This window comes from Bos mutus, chromosome 14, assembly GCF_027580195.1.
Source record: "Bos mutus isolate GX-2022 chromosome 14, NWIPB_WYAK_1.1, whole genome shotgun sequence".
In the NCBI taxonomy this organism is placed as follows: Eukaryota; Metazoa; Chordata; class Mammalia; order Artiodactyla; family Bovidae; genus Bos; species Bos mutus.
This window is the reverse complement of record NC_091630.1, coordinates 30,352,895-30,369,258: the sequence shown is the minus strand read 5'-3', so window position 1 is coordinate 30,369,258 and position 16,364 is coordinate 30,352,895. Positions and strand designations below refer to the sequence as shown.

At 38.5% G+C, this 16,364-nt stretch overlaps 1 protein-coding gene across 3 annotated transcripts in view; it reads left to right on the top strand.

Annotated features, from left to right (window-relative positions):
* The window catches only part of CSMD3 (CUB and Sushi multiple domains 3), a 1,469,470-nt gene that overhangs the window by 925,222 nt on the left and 527,884 nt on the right, over positions 1–16,364 (top strand). For all 3 annotated transcript variants that reach the window (XM_070382828.1, XM_005887888.2, XM_005887887.2), the window contains one exon: positions 15,599–15,781. In XM_070382828.1, the coding sequence (XP_070238929.1) occupies positions 15,599–15,781 (183 nt within the window). The remainder of the gene's footprint in view (positions 1–15,598; positions 15,782–16,364) is intronic.

The window sequence follows — 16,364 nt, the reverse complement described above, 5'->3', positions numbered from 1 at the left end:
TTATCCCATGGTGATCAGGCAGAGAAGATGAGAGAAAATACCCCTATTGCCCAACGTTCTCATCCTTTCTCATGCCAGTGGTCTGACCACTTATTATATACACAGAAAGTCGAGGGGTATAGGAGCCTATCTGTCTTGGGTCCATGTGGGTCAGTCTTTTATCCCACCCTACACAGGTAAGACTCAAGGAAGAAAAGGGTGAAGAATGGTTCTTGAGAGGTAAACAAAATATTCAGCACAAATTTCCTATAATTATAAGACAACTATTTAAATTATTCCAAAGTCACAACAGTAATATGTCATTCTGTGACTTCCTGTAGTATAGGTCACTATAACTATGAGAATCTATAATTGCTTATATGGTTTACTGATAGGACCATATACTTGTATATACTAATTTTTAATTAACTTCCTTCTTTCTTTATATATTCCACAACCATTCTTGACCTTTAGTCTCGAGAAAAAGCATAATGCTTAAGAATTTGTATCGTGGAACCATACCATCTGAGTTCAAATCATAGGTTTACTATTTAAAATGTGTGTGACTCTAGGCAAGTTACTTACCTCATTGGGTCTGCATAGGGTCATGTCAAGGTTAAATGTAACAAATGCTTAGAACTTTGCCTAACACATAAATGAGTTATGAATGTTTGTCATCACTATGTATACAGACACTTGAAATGCAAAGTTATGGATAAAATACCGTGGGAAGAGACAAATGAGTAAATAATTATGGTAAAATATATGATTGATGTAAGTATCCCTAAGGCCTGTTGTTGTTCAGTCTCTCAGTCATGTCCAACTCTTTGCGACCCCATGGATTGTAGCATGCCAGCCTTCCCTGTCCTTCACCATCACCCAGAGCTTGCTGAAATTCATGTCCATTGTGTCAGTGATGCCATCCAACCATCTCGTCTTCTGTTGTCCCCTTCTTATCCTGCCTTCAATCTTTCCCAACATCAGGGTCTTTTGTAATGAGTCAGCTCTGCACATCAGGTGGCCAAAGTATTGGAGCTTCAGCTTTAGCGTCAGGCCTTCTAATGAATTATCAGGACTGATTAGCTTTAGGATTGACTGGTTTGATCTCCTTGCTGTCCAGGGGACTCTCAAGAGTCTTCTCCAAAACCACACTTCAAAAGCATCAGTTCTTCAGCGCTCAGCCTTCTTTACGTCCAACTTTCACATCCATACATGACTACTGGAAAAACCATAGCTTGGACTATATGGGCATTTGTTGGCAAAGTAATGGTTCTGCTTTTCAATATGTTATCAAGGAGCTTCTTCCAAGGGGAAAGCATCTTTTAATTTCATGACTGCAGTAACCATCTACAATGATTTTGAAGCCCAAGAAAATAAAGTCTTTCACTGTTCCCATTGTTTCCCCATTTGTTTGCCATGAAGTGATGGGACCTGATGGCATGATCTTCCTTTGTTGAATGTGAGTCTTAAGCCAGTTTTTTCACTGTCCTCTTTCATGTTCATCAATAGGCTCTTTAGTTCCTCTTCACTTTCTGTCATAAGGCTGGTGTCATGTGCATATGTGCATTCTCTGGCAATTTTGATTCGAACTTGTGCTTCATCCAGCCTGGCACTTCACATGATGTACTCTGCATAAAAATTAAATAAGCAGGGTGACAATATACAGCCTTGACATATCCGTTCACAATATTGAAGTAGTCTGTTGTTCCATGTTTCGTTCTAACTGTTGCTTCTTGACCTGAATACAGGTTTCTCAGGAAGCAGGTAAGGTGCTGTGGTATTCCCATCCATTTAAAAATTCTCTACAGTTTTTTGTGATCCACAGAATCAACAGCTTTAACATAGTCAATGAAGCAGAAATAGATGTTTTTGCTTTGTTTTGTTTTCTAGAATTCTCTAGCTTTTTCTATGATCCAGTGGATTTTGGCCTATAGAACTGCAAAGAAAGGAGCAAGTGACTAGAGTTACAAACTCAGGTCAATCTTTATGAAAGAGGCATCAATTCAGTTCTATCACTCAGTCATGTTCAACTCTTTGCGACCCCATGAATTTCAGCATGCCAGGCCTCCCTGTCCATCACCAATTCCTGGAGTTCACTCAAACTCATGTCCATTGTGTCCGTGATGCCATCCGGCCATCTCATCCTCTGTGTCCCCTTCTCCTTCTGCCCCCAATCCCTTCCAGCATAAGAGTCTTTTCCCGTGAGTCAACCTTTCACATGAAGGAGACAATGTACTGGAATTTCAGTCCTTCCAATGAACACCCAGGACTGATCTCCTTTAGAATGGACTGGTTGGACCTCCTTGCAGTCCATGGTACTCTCAAGAGTCTTCTCCAATACCACAGTTCAAAAGCATTGATTCTTCAGTGCTTAGCTTTCTTCACAGTCCAACGCTCACATCTATACATGACCACTGGAAAAACCATAACTTTGAAAAGATGGACCTTTGTTGGCAAAGTATTATCTCTGCTTTTTAATGCTATCTAGGTTGGTCATAACTTTCCTTCCAAGGGGTAAGTGTCCTTTAATTCATGGCTCCAATCACCATCTGCAGTGATTTTGGAGCCCCCAAAAAATAAAGTCTGACACTTTCTCCATCTATTTCCCATGAAGTGATGGGACCAGATGCCATGATCTTAGTTTTCTGAATGTTGAGCTTTAAGCCAACATTTTCACCCTCCTCTTTCACTTTCATCAAGAAGCTTTTTAGGTCATGTTAACTTTCTGCCATAAGGGTGGTATTATCTGCATATCTGAGGTCAGTGTTATTTCTCCTGGCAATCTTGATTCCAGCTTGTGCTTCTTCCAGCCCAGTGTTTCTCATGATGTACTCTGCATGTAAGTTAAATAAGCAGGGTGACAATATACAGCCTTGATGTACTCCTTTTCCTTTTTGGAACCAGTCTATTGTTCCATGTCCAGTTCTAACTGTTGCGTTCTGTCCTGCATACAGGTTTATCAAGAGGCAGGTCGGGTGGTCTGGTATTCCCATTTCTTGAGGAATTTTCCACAGTTTATTGTAATACACACAGTCAAAGGCTTTGGCGTAGTCAACAAAGCAGAAATAGATGTTTTCCTTGAATTCTCGTGATTTTTCGATGATCCAGAGGATATTAGCAATTTGATCTCTGGTTCCTTGGCCTTTTCTAAAAAGAGCCAGACATCCTGGAATGTGAAGTCCAGTGGGCCTTAGAAAGCATCACAATGAACAAAGCTAGTGGAGGTGATGGAATTCCAGTTGAGATATTTCAAAACCTGAAAGATGATGCTCTGAAAGTACTGCAGTCAATATGGCAGCAAATTTGGAAAACTCAGCAGTGGCCACAGGACTGGAAAAGGTCAGTTTTCACTCCAATCCCAAAGAAATGCAATGCCAAATTATGCTCAAACTACCACACAATTGCACTCATCTCACACACTAGTAAAGTGATGCTCAAAATTCTCCAAGCCAGGCATCATCAATACGTGTACTGTGAACTTCCAGATGTTCAAGCTGGTTTTAGAAAAGGCAGAGGAACCAGAGATCAAGTTGCCAACATCTGCTGGATCATGGAAAAAGGAAGAGAGTTCCAGAAAAACATCTGTTTCTGCTTTACTGAGTATGCCAACACCTTTGACTGCGTGGATCACAATAAACTGTGGAAGATTCTGAAAGAGATGAAAGAGGTATCAGTTCAGTTCAGTTCAGTTGCTCAGTCGTGTCCAACTCTTTCAACCCCATGAATCGTAGCACGCCAGGCCTCCCTGTCCATCACCAACTCCCAGAGTTCACTCAGACTCACATCAATATAGACAGTGATGCCATCCAGCCACCTCATCCTCTGTTGTCCCCTTCTCCTCCTGCCCCCAATCCCTCCCGGCATCAGAGCCTTTTCCAATGAGTCAAATCTTTGCATGAGGTGGCCAAAATACTGGAGCTTCAGCTTTAGCATCATTCCTTCCAAAGAAATCTCAGGGCAGATCTCCTTCCGAATGGACTGGTTGGATCTCCTTGCAGTCCAAGGGACTCTCAGGAGTCTTCTCCAACACCGTAGTTCAAAAGCATCAATTCTTCAGCACTCATCTTTCTTCACAGTCCAACTCTCACATCCATACATGACCACAGGAAAAACCATAGCCTTGACTAGATGGACCTTTGTTGGCAAAGTAATGTCTCTGCTTTTGAATATGCTATCTAGGTTGGTCATAACTTTCCTTCCAAGGAGTAAGCGTCTTTTAATTTCATAGCTGCAATCACCATCTGCAGTTGATTTTGGAGCCCCAAAAAATAAAGTCTGACTCTGTTTCCACTATTTCTCCATCTGTTTCCCATGAAGTGATGGGACCAGATGCCATGATCTTAGTTTTCTGAATGTTGAGCTTTAAACCAACTTTTTCACTCTCCTCTTTCACTTTCATCAAGTGGCTTTTTAGTTCCCCTCCACTTTCTGCCATAAGGGTGGTGTCATCTGCATATCTGAGGTTATTGATATTTCTCCCAGCAATCTTGATTCCAGCTTTTGCTTCTTCCAGCCCAGCATTTCTCATGATGTACTCTGCATATAATTTAAATAAGCAGGGTGACAATATACAGCCTTGACGTACTCCTTTTCCTATTTGGAACCAGTCTGTTGTTCCATGGCCAGTTCTAACTATTGCTTCCTGACCTGCATATTGTTTTCTCAAGAGGCAGGTCAGGTGATCTGGCACTCCCATCTCTTTCAGAAGTTTCCTCAGTTTATTGTGATCCACACAGTCAAAGCCTTTGGCATAGTCAATAATGCAGAAATAGATGTTTTTCTGGAACTCTCTGGCTTTTTCCATGATCCAGCAAATGTTGGCAATTTGATCTCTGGTTCCTCTGCCTTTTCTAAAACCAGCTTGAACAAATAGAAGTTCACGGTTCACATATTGCTGAAGCCTGGCTTGGAGAATTTTGAGCATTACTTTACTAGCGTGTGAGATGAGTACAATTGTGCGGTAGTTTGAGCATTCTTTGGCATTGCCTTTCTTTGGGATTGGAATAAAAACTGACCTTTTCCAGTCCTGTGGCCACTGCTGAGTTTTCCAAATTTGCTGGCATATTGAGTGCAAAACTTTCACACCATCATCTTTCAGGATTTGAAATAGCTCAACTGGAATTCCATCACCTATACTAGCTTTATAAGGCCCACTTGACTTCACATTCCAGGATGTCTGGCTCTAGGTGAGTGATCACACCATCGTGATTATCTGGGTCATGAAGATCTTTTTTGTACGCTTCTGTGCATTCTTGCCACCTCTTCTTAATATCTTCTGCTTCTGTTAGGTCCTTACCATTTCTGTCCTTTATCGAGCCCATCTTTGCATGAAATGTTCCCTTGGTATCTCTAATTTTCTTGAAGAGATCTCTAGTCTTTTCCATTCTGTTGTTTTCCTCTATCTCTTTGCATTGATTGCTGAGGAAGGCTTTCTTATCTCTTCTTGCTATTCTTTGGAACCCTGCAATCAGATGCTTATATCTTTCCTTTTCTCCTTTGCTCTTCACTTCTCTTCTTTTCACAGCTATTTGTAAGGCCTCCCCAGACAGCCATTTTGCTTTCTTGCATTTCTTTTCTTGGGGATGGTCTTAATACCTGTCTCCTGTACAATGTACGAACCTCAGTCCATAGTTCATCAGGCAGTCTATCTATCAGATCTAGGACCTTAAATCTATTTCTCACTTCTACTGTATAATCCTAAGGGATTTGATTTAGGTCATACCTGAATGTTCTAGTGGTTTTCCCTACTTTCTTCAATTTAAGTCTGAATTTGGCAATAAGGAGTTCATGATCTGAGCTACAGTCAGCTCCTTGTCTTGTTTTTGTTGACTGTATAGAGCTTCTCCGTCTTTGGCTGCAAAAAATGTAATCAATCTGATTTCAGTGTTGACCATCTGGTGATGTCCATGTGTAGAGTCTTCTCTTGTGTTATTGGAAGAGGGTGTTTGCTATGACCAGAAAGAAGTATAGTTAGACCTTAAAAGATGCATAGGAATTTCCCCAGGTGTTACTCACTGGGATGTTTCTTCTGTCCTGGCTGAGACATCTTGCCTAAGCACATGTTGATGTGAGAATATCCTGACATGCCTGACACTTAAGTAGTTAGTAGGAAAATGGTTGCAGACCAAAAGGAAGAGACAGGAAAGGTTTAAAACACGAGGACTCCCATAGTACAGAATTTGAAGAGATATGGATAGTTGATAAATTACCCTGGTGCCATAAAGGTGATTTGGTGTGTTGAAATATTCAAGACAAGAACCTCTTTTAAAATTATTGTTGCTACTTTTTTTTCCTGTTCCAGTCCTGGAAGCAATTTTCTTTCCTTAGTTATTCCAGTGCCTGGCTAACAGTATTCTCTCCATCCTTTCTCTCAAGCAGTATTGAACAATGGCAGCATATGGTCATTGGAGTCAGGTAGATGTTGAGTGGAAACTTACTTGACTTGAACTATTTCTACGTATCTGACCTTGGTCAGCTTCTCAGAACCTTGTTTTTTCACCCATTAAGGTAGAATAAATAGGGTCTTCCTCTCAGTGTTATAATAAGTGATACATGAGTTAAAGCAGATAAGTATTTAGCAAATATCCTGTCAAATTATGGAGAAGGCAATGGCACCCTACTCCAGTACTCTTGCCTGGAAACTCCCATGGACAGAGGAGCCTGGTAGGCTGCAGCCCATGGGGTCTGTAAAGTCGGACACGACTGAGCAACTTCACTTTCACTTTTCACTTCCCTGCATTGGAGAAGGAAATGGCAACCCACTCCTGGAGAATCCCAGGGACGGGGGGAGCCTGGTGGGCTGCCGTCTGTGGGGTCGCACAGAGTCGGACATGACTGAAGCGACTTAGCAGCAGCAGCAGCAGCTGTCAAATTATAATCTCTCAATAACAGGAACTAATAATCTTATTTCCTGGGACCTTTAGATAGCCTAATCCCTTACTTTCTTTACTGACTGCCAGTTTTAAGTTACTTATTAAAGCTTTGCATACATGTGTGCAATGTCACTTCAGTAGTGTCTGATTTTGTACAATTCTATGGGTGGTAGTCCACCAGGTTCCTCTGTCCATGGGATTCTCCAGGCAAGGATACTTGAGTAGGTTGCCATACCCTCCTCCAGGGGATCTTCCCAATCCAGTGATTGAACTCACTTTTCTTATGTCTCCTGCACTGGCAGGTCGGTTCTTTACTGCTAACACCATCTGGGAAGCCCCATCTTAGCTTTGAGTCCCTAGAAAACAAAGGCTGTGATGAAGCTTATAGACTAAAACTTTATGTGAGGAGGGCAGAGTACAATTCCAAGACAATAGAAATGAAGGGAAAAAAGAGATATAACAGGGAAGTAGGGGGATCAAATATAAAATAGTAAGTTACTGAATAGCCACAGCCTCAAGAAAAACACAGTGTATTGGCCATGTGGACCTCATGAACCAGCTGTGGTTTCAAACCACCTGTTTTGGGAGAAGACAGATGAGCAATATTTCTTCTGTTATCCTTCCCATATTTTTTCTTGGTAGTCAAAGTTCATCTCTCAGACATTAAATTGTCCACAGTTACAAGTGGCACTTTAGCACCTTAGAGAACCTGTTGAGGAAGATGAAGTTTCTGGCAATTTTGTGGGGTCAAATCTGGATCCTGGAGCTACTACAATTTTGCTGCAATAAACAAAATAAAGGTGACTATACCAATGGTTGTTCCATGCCTCAAACTTGTAGGGGGCTGACACAACTGATTAAGCTGCCCTAGAATGGCCAGTGTAGTTCCTTCAGGCTGGCCTGCATGTCTTTTCAGTATGTCCCCATCATTCTTTAAACATTTCTTTTTACACAAGGTGTTCCAGTTTTGTCCTTTATGTTTCCTTGACCACTGCTGGAAGCAGTTTCCTGATTTCCTTTAGTAAAGAATAGTATTCAGACACCAGGATGTGAGCAATCATGTCCTTGAAGCTATAAGTACTTATTGTTATTAGGAGTCTCAGTGGATAGGGCTAGACAAGATCTGTGCATGCATATATGTGCATGTGTGTGATGTTTGATATAATACAGGCACACTCATCTCTATTTGTGTATATCTATATTTTAAACATGAATTAACATCAGTTTCTCCAATTTTAGTTCAGCCACTCAGAATCCTTTGTAGCCTTCCAATTTTCTACATCCCCTTCTGGATAGTGAGAAGTCTAGCTATCCTTATCCTCAATACATTCATGATTTGCACAGTCCCCTCATATGTACCTGATCTTACAACTTTACTGGCTGCTTCCTTGGCCTTGCTTCTACTTGTTTGGCCTCTAGCCCCATTGTCACTTACTTAACCTCACTATCTCCTCAACTCTTGTTGCCACTATCACTGTCTCTGCTATAGGATGAATATTTGTGTTTCTAAAATTTACATATTGAAACCTAATCCCCAATGTGATGGATGATATCTGTTTATGGGCCTTTAGGAGGTGACTAAGTGATGAGAGTGGGTGCCTGATAAATGGAATTAGTACCCTAGGAGCTCCCTAGCCCTTTCTACCATGTGAGGACACAGCAAGAAGATATTGGTCAATCTGGAAAATGAGCCCTGTCCAGATACCGAATCTACTGACACCTTGATCTTGGACTTTTCAACTTTCAGAACTATGAGAAACAAATTTCTGTTGTTTACAAGCCATGGCAACCCACTGCAGTTTTCTTGCCTGGAGAATCCCATGGACAGAGGAACATGGCAGGCTACAGTCCATGGGGTAGCAAAAGTGTCGGGCATGACATGGCACCTAAACAACAACATTCTCTTATAATATCTTGAAAGAACTCAGACAGACTCCTAACACCAAGTCACCCCATCTAAAGAAAGAGAAAAAACTTTATCTTCTCTAATACTTCTCTTCTTTTTCCACCTAGGAAACCTTTCCTCCCTTAGTCTTCCCCAGTTCACATAGTAAAATAGCTCTAAGATAGTTTCAGGTTCACCTCTGCTCTGAAACTTCTATCTATTTGTCAACCTCCAATTCAAGGGGCCTTTGCTGTACCTCCTTTTGCCCTCATTTAAGGACATAAGCTACATCTTATTTGTCTTCATATTCCTAGTGCCTAGTCTTATTTTTGATACATATTAGAAACTAAACAAATGTTTCATAAATGGGTAATTAATGAATGAAATTTTCTTTGCAATAGCTTGGGGATTATGGCTATAGACTCAGACCTAAACTCTGCTATTGATCTTGTGAAATTGGGCAAGTTAATATCTATATCTTATCTGTTTTTACTGTTATAACAAAAAATACTGCAGACTGGGTGGCTTATAAACAAGTATGAAAACTAAGTCTAAGATCAAGATGCTGGGAAATTCAGTGTTTGATAAGAGCCCATTTCCTGGTTCACAGATGGCTGATTTTTTTCCTGTGTCCTCACATGGCTAGATAGGTAAGGGACCTTTGTGAATTCTTTCTTTTATAAGGGCAGAAATGCTATTTATGAAGGCTCCACCCTCATGACCTTATCACCTTCCAAAGACTCCACCTCAAAATATTATCACATTGGGGATTATGTTTCACTATATGAAGTTAGAGGTAGACAAAAATATTCAGTCTGCAGCATTATTTCTCTGAGCATTACTTAACTTCTCTGATTTTTTTTTTTATCAGTATAGATGATAATAGTTCCATTATATATTTGTTATGAGGATTAAATATTTTAAAAAGATTTTTTCATAATATCAGTATAATTTCTATGTAAAATAAATGGTAGTTATTATTATTAATAACTGATTTTTGTGCAAAACTCTATTATAAGACTCATCTGTTGTATATGAATTATTTATTCAGATATTAGTCTTGCCTTGATAGAAAATAATTTCAAAGGCAATGATATAAAATAAGTGAAAGAAAGTGAAAGTTGCTCAGTTGTGTCCAACTCTTTGGGACCCCATGGACTATACAGTCCCGAGGCCAGAAAACTGGAGTGGGTAGCCTATCCCTTCTCCAGTGGATCTTCCTGACCCAGGAATTGAAACAGGGTCTCCTGCATTTCAGGCAGATTCTTTACCAACTGAGCTATCAGGGTTTTTTTTTTTTTTTTTTTTATTGTATGTTGTTTTTTCTTATTGTATGTTGTTTCTCAGTCTAAGAGAATATTGCAACTTCAATATTATATCTTCATTTGAAAGTATATTATTGTTTTAAAGGAGCAAAGAAAAAAATAGTTTCAAAATAGTATAGTAGAGTAAGCACCTATTCTCATTGCTAGCCCAAAGATGATATAAAACATATTTTTTAAAAAACCCAAAAATCTGGTGCTTAAGAAGAGAACCTTTCAGTTATTGTAAGGCTATTGGGGATTTCTGAGAACCATAAATAAGCATATATATATATGGAATATAGAGACAAGCTGAGAATTTCATAAACCAGTGCCTCTATGGGCTGCTGTTGTTACACTTTCTGCCTAAGAAGCCATCATTCACTGGGACCAGAAACCTCCAGAGAAAAGGCCACTGATAATCTTGAGAAACTGAGTAATCACTACAGAAGAAAATATTTTGGCTCCAGAGCAAAATGTCCAGATATAAAATGGAGTCAAATGTAGTTATCAAGAGGGAGGGATCCCCAACTCAGAGTGAAGCATAAAAGTGGACTGCACCGTGGATTACCAGAGGAGATAATTTATACCTAGAAATATGACATGATTCTGACATTAGAAGAAATAAGCTTGAAGTTTACAGAAGCAAGCCAATAAAAACAGTTATTTGACCACTCATTCAAAATCAGCAGTTTTGTTCTTCCCTTCAAATAATCGCCCCCTGCACTTGTCATCGTAGGCTTGACAACCATTCAGTTCAGTTTAGTCGCTCAGTCGTGTCCTACTCTTTGCGACCCCATGAATCGCAGCACGCCAGGCCTCCCTGTCCATCACCAACTCTCGGAGTTCACTCAAAATCACGTCCATCAACTCGGTGATGCCATCCAGCCATCTCATCCTCTGCCGTCCCCTTCTCCTCCTGCCCCCAATCCCTCCCAGCATTAGAGTCTTATCCAATGAGTCAACTCTTCTCATGAGGTGGCCAAAGTACTGGAGTTTCAGCTTTAGCATCATTCCAAAGAAACCCCAGGGCTGATCTCCTTTGGAATGGACTGGTTGGATCTCCTTGCAGTCCAAGGGACTCTCAAGAGTCTTATCCAACACCACAGTTCAAAAGCATCAATTCTTCGGTGCTCAGCCTTCTTCACAGTCCAACTCTCACATCCATATATGACCACTGGAAAAACCATAGCCTTGACTAGACGGACCTTTGTTGGCAAAGTAATGTCTCTGCTTTTGAATATGCTATCTAGGGTGGTCATAACTTTCCTTCCAAGGAGTAAGCATCTTTTAATTTCATGGCTGCAGTCACTATGATTCATCAAATACATTGTCAAATATACTGCTTCAGAAGAAACTTTAGTCTGCTACACTTGAAGCAGACTTCTGCTTATACCCAAAGAAACAGATAAAAAACATTTTTTTAATTGAAATGACTATACTAGATATCCTCATAAAAATAAAGGGGGAAATCATGTTCATGACAAAAGTAATAGATTATGAAACAATAAATGGTAATAAATCATTAAATATTCAAGAAATTGCAACATATTTTAAGTATAAATAAAAGTGCACCACCACCATAGCACATATCACCTTCTAAAATAAGACTTTTATTTATTATTATTTGTGAACTTCCAGTGGAATATACACTATTAAGAAGCAGGAATTATTATCTGTTTATTCATTTATCTATCCCATATAGTACCTAGAAGAGAATCTAGCATATCATAGGTCCTCAGATATTTGCTGAATAAATTGAATGACTCAATGTGATGTGAACTATGTAAGTGAGCTTGATTGAACTACAAATAAACCTGGAAAAATTCATACTTTATTTGGAATTTTAACAGTTATTTAAAAAATTGTTGGAGAGGGTAGACAAAAGATAATTAACAACATAAGTTATTTCAATTTGACAAATATATCAAATTGAATTGAATATATTTTACTGAATATATTTTAGTGAATATATTTTACTGTGAGACCTGGATATACTTATACTGATTATTAAAGCAATAACACTAGAAGTCAGCAACAAAATGATAGCCTAGACCCATAAATTTAAAAGCACTTTGAAACTATTTATGATTCAAAGAGGAAATAAAGATGAAAACTATAAACTATTTAGAAGTGAACAATGGCAACAAAAGCTCTAAATACAAAAACAGTACTCTGAAGAAAATTTATAGACTAAAAAGCATATTTTTAAGGAAACAAGAGAGGTTGAAAATAAACTAATATAGAAACAAATCCTAAAACTTAAGCTTAAGAAGGTGGAGAAAGAATAACAAAATAATGCAAAAGAGTTGAAGTTTGAGTAGACTAGTAAATTTGACAATGTTTTGTAAATATGAAGAAAAGAAAACTGGAAGACTAATCACAAATAACTTGCATTAGGAGTAAGAAAATTAATAATTTATCTTTGTAAAGATATATTTAAAGATTACATAACACAATTCTATCCCTACTAAACTATCAACTTGGAAATTTTGGAAAATTTCACTTCTCTAACATATGTGTGTGTGTGTGTGTGTGTGTGTGTGTGTGTGATTTTATGTTGTTAAATCCTCCCCAATGTTTTTTAATAGGGAAATAACCTTAGAAGATATTGAAACACTGGTCAGATATCTACCTCAAAATTATGCCAGACTCACTCAGCTTATTTTTTTGGCAAATTCTAACACTTAGGTATCATTTTCTTGTTATACAACCTAGCCTAAAAGACTAATGAATGCTGGAAAATTGCTAATCTTTCTTCGATATGAAGTCTATATAGAAACAGCACAACAAAAAATTTAGACCAAAGGACCAATGTCACTATGACACAGAAAGAAATAAATATCAAATCAAATCCAGTGTATTAAAGAAATCACAATAACTATCTATGTTTTCTGCTAAGGATACAAGGGCATTCAAAAATATCTCCAAAATTATTGTTTGATTAAAAAGCAACATGTTATAGAATATGCTGAGAGTGTACTGCAGTATAAGTTACAATACTTACACAAAGCAACACTCCATAGATTTTGTGAAGAGGATTTTTATATTTATGAAAATATGGATGCTTATAATAATATGTATTTTATATGTGTGTCTAATTGTAAAAGCATGGGGAAAGAACTGGAAAGATGCATGACAAATTGGTACTGGTTGATTACAGAAGAACCAGAAGTGTGTGATCATTGGAGTGTCAAGAGAGATCATAACTTTATCTCAAAGTTTTTTTTTTTTTTAATTTAATTGTTAATTTCTGGGTGTTGTTTGAGGATGGCTATGTTAATGTTACCTCATGTAACTAAAAACCAAAACAATCACCACAATAACCTACAACTGGCCTCGTAACTCCACAATGAAGGTCCCAGATATCTTAAGTTTCCTTGAGCACATGGAAAGACCCTGATGCAGGGAGAAATATCAATAACCTCAGATATGCAGATGACATCACCCTTATGGCAGAAAGTGAAGAAGAACTAAAGAGCCTCCTGAGGAAAGTGAAAGAGGAGAGTGAAAAGAACTGCCTTATGATCCAGCAATCCCACTCCTGGTCATACACACTGAGGAAACCAGAACTGAAAGAGACACATGTACCCCGATGTTCATCGCAGCACTGTTTATAATAGCCAGGACATGGAAGCAACCTAGATGTCCATCAGCAGATGAATGGATAAGAAAGCTGTGGTACATATACACAATGGAGTATTACTCAGCCATTAAAAAGAATACATTTGAATCAGTTCTAATGAAGTGGATGAAACTGGAGCCTATTATACAGAGTGAAGTAAGCCAGAAAGAAAAACACCAATACAGTATACTAACGCATATATATGGAATTAGAAAGATGGTAACAATAACCCTGTGTACGAGACAGCAAAAAAGACACTGATGTATAGAACAGTCTTTTGGACTCTGTGGGAGATGGTGAGGGTGGGATGATTTGGGAGAATGGCATTGAAATATGTATAATATCATATATGAAACAAGTCGCCAGTCCAGGTTCGATGCATGATACTGGATGCTTGGGGCTGGTGCACTGGGACGACCCAGAGGGATGGTATGGGGAGGGAGGAGGGAGGAGGGTTCAGGATGGGGAACACATGTATACCTGTGGCAGACTCATTTTGATATATGGCAAAACCAATACAATATTGTAAGTTAAATAAAATAAAATTTAAAAAAATTAAAAAAAAAAAAAAAGAAAAATTTGGCTTAAAGCTCAACATTCAGAAAACTAAGATCATGGCATCTGGTCCCATCACTTCATGGGAAATAGATGGGGAAACAGTGGAAACAGTGTCAGACTTTATTTTGGGGGGCTCCAAAATCACTGCAGATGGTGATTGCAGCCATGAAATTGAAAGATGCTTACTCCTTGGAAGGAAAGTTATGAGCAACCTAGACAGTATATTAAAAAGCATTAGTTTACCAACAAAGGTCCATCTAGTCAAGGCTGTGGCTTTTCCAGTGGTTATGTATGGATGTGAGAGTTGGACTATAAAGAAAGCTGAGTGCCAAAGAATTGATGCTTTTGAACCATGGTGTTGGAGAAGACTCTTGAGAGTCCCTTGGACTGCAAGGAAATCCAACCAGTCTATCCTAAAGGAGATCAGTCCTGGGTGTTCATTGAAAGGACTGACCTTGAAGGTGAAACTCCAGTACTTTGGCCACCTCATGTGAAGAGCTGACTCATTTGAAAAGACCCTGATGCTGGGAAAGATTGAAGGCAGGAGGAGAAGGGGACGACAGAGGATGAGATGGTTGGATGGCATCACTGACTCGATGGACATAGGTTTGGGTGGACTCCGGGAGTTGGTGATGGACAAAGAGGCCTGGCGTGCTGTGGTTCATGGGGTCACAAAGAGTTGGACATGACTGAGTGACTGAACTGAACTGAGCACATGTTGAAAGCGTGTTTTGATGTGCTCTGAAGAGAATTTTTTCTTTCAAACTCCTTCAATTGAATTCACCCAAAAAACATTTGTTGAGAAATGTATCAGGGTAATCAGGAATACTAAATTGACCTCTGCTCTAAGGAGCTTTACAAGGGGTCTAGTTGGGGAAGGTAATTCAACCAACAAGTACTAGGGAGAGTGGCAGATACTGTGTGGAAGGAATTCACTGACTGTTCTAGGAGCACAGAGGCAGAGGATGTTACCCTGTGTTCTAGTTTCAATCAAACAATTTCCTGTACCATGTACAGGTTACAAAACTAAGAAAAGTTTTTGAAATTTGGGGAAAACACATATGTATGTAATTATGTGTACTATATGTATATAGCATAGACAGAAAATCTGGATATTGTTCATAATTGTTCTATTAGGAACAACCACATAAGCTCTGAAGACCTTTGATTCCCTGTTTTCAAAGTGAGAGAAAAATACTAAGTGTTCCCTAAAGATAATTACATCATAACCATAGCAAAAGAAGATTAAGACTGGGAGAACATTTTCATCTTTTGCTCTGAAATATCCTGACTATAGAGAATGTATGTCTCTAAATTGACTATATGGATATCGTATGTCTGAAACCCTTGAAATCTGACATATCATCTATTGTTACAGAAATTGAAAAAGAAAGTTGTGGTGATCCTGGTACACCCTTATATGGAATTAGGGAAGGTGATGGATTTTCTAACCGTGATGTTTTAAGGTTCGAATGCCAGTTTGGATTTGAATTAATTGGAGAGAAATCCATTGTTTGTCAAGAAAATAACCAATGGTCTGCAAACATACCCATCTGTATCTGTGAGTACCAAATGCTTTGCTTCCAGATAGCATATGTTACCCTGTCCTTGCATATAATTGCTTTTGTAATTAATTGCAAAGAACTGGAACCGTGTAATTATTTTTGAACGAGTAGCACTTTTTGGTACTCTCTTTAACAAGTGTGCTTATGCCAAACTATAAATTTCTTTGCAGATTTAAATAAAGTTAACATAGTTCATTTGGTAATTGCAAAGTATATTTTCCATATGTTCTCATAACACTTTATTGGTGGCATTTTATACTTTATAGATAGCATACTTCTTATGGAAATTATGTATCTGAGCTAATTGTAATAGACTCATTTATTTTTAATGAGATAGTACATGCTTATTTGCAATCAGGAACACTTAAAAATATTTAAAGGTTATATTCTATGTATAATGCATTAACTTATTTTTGCTTGTAGATGCTCACACTAATGCATGGTTAAGTGTCATTTATTTATATTGCACAGAATAAAATTCATTAATGTTTATGGCCTATAATATGCTTGGATTAAAATAATGTATTTCTTCAAATACATTGAAGCATTTCAATTTAGCTGAAGCAAAAATATAATTTG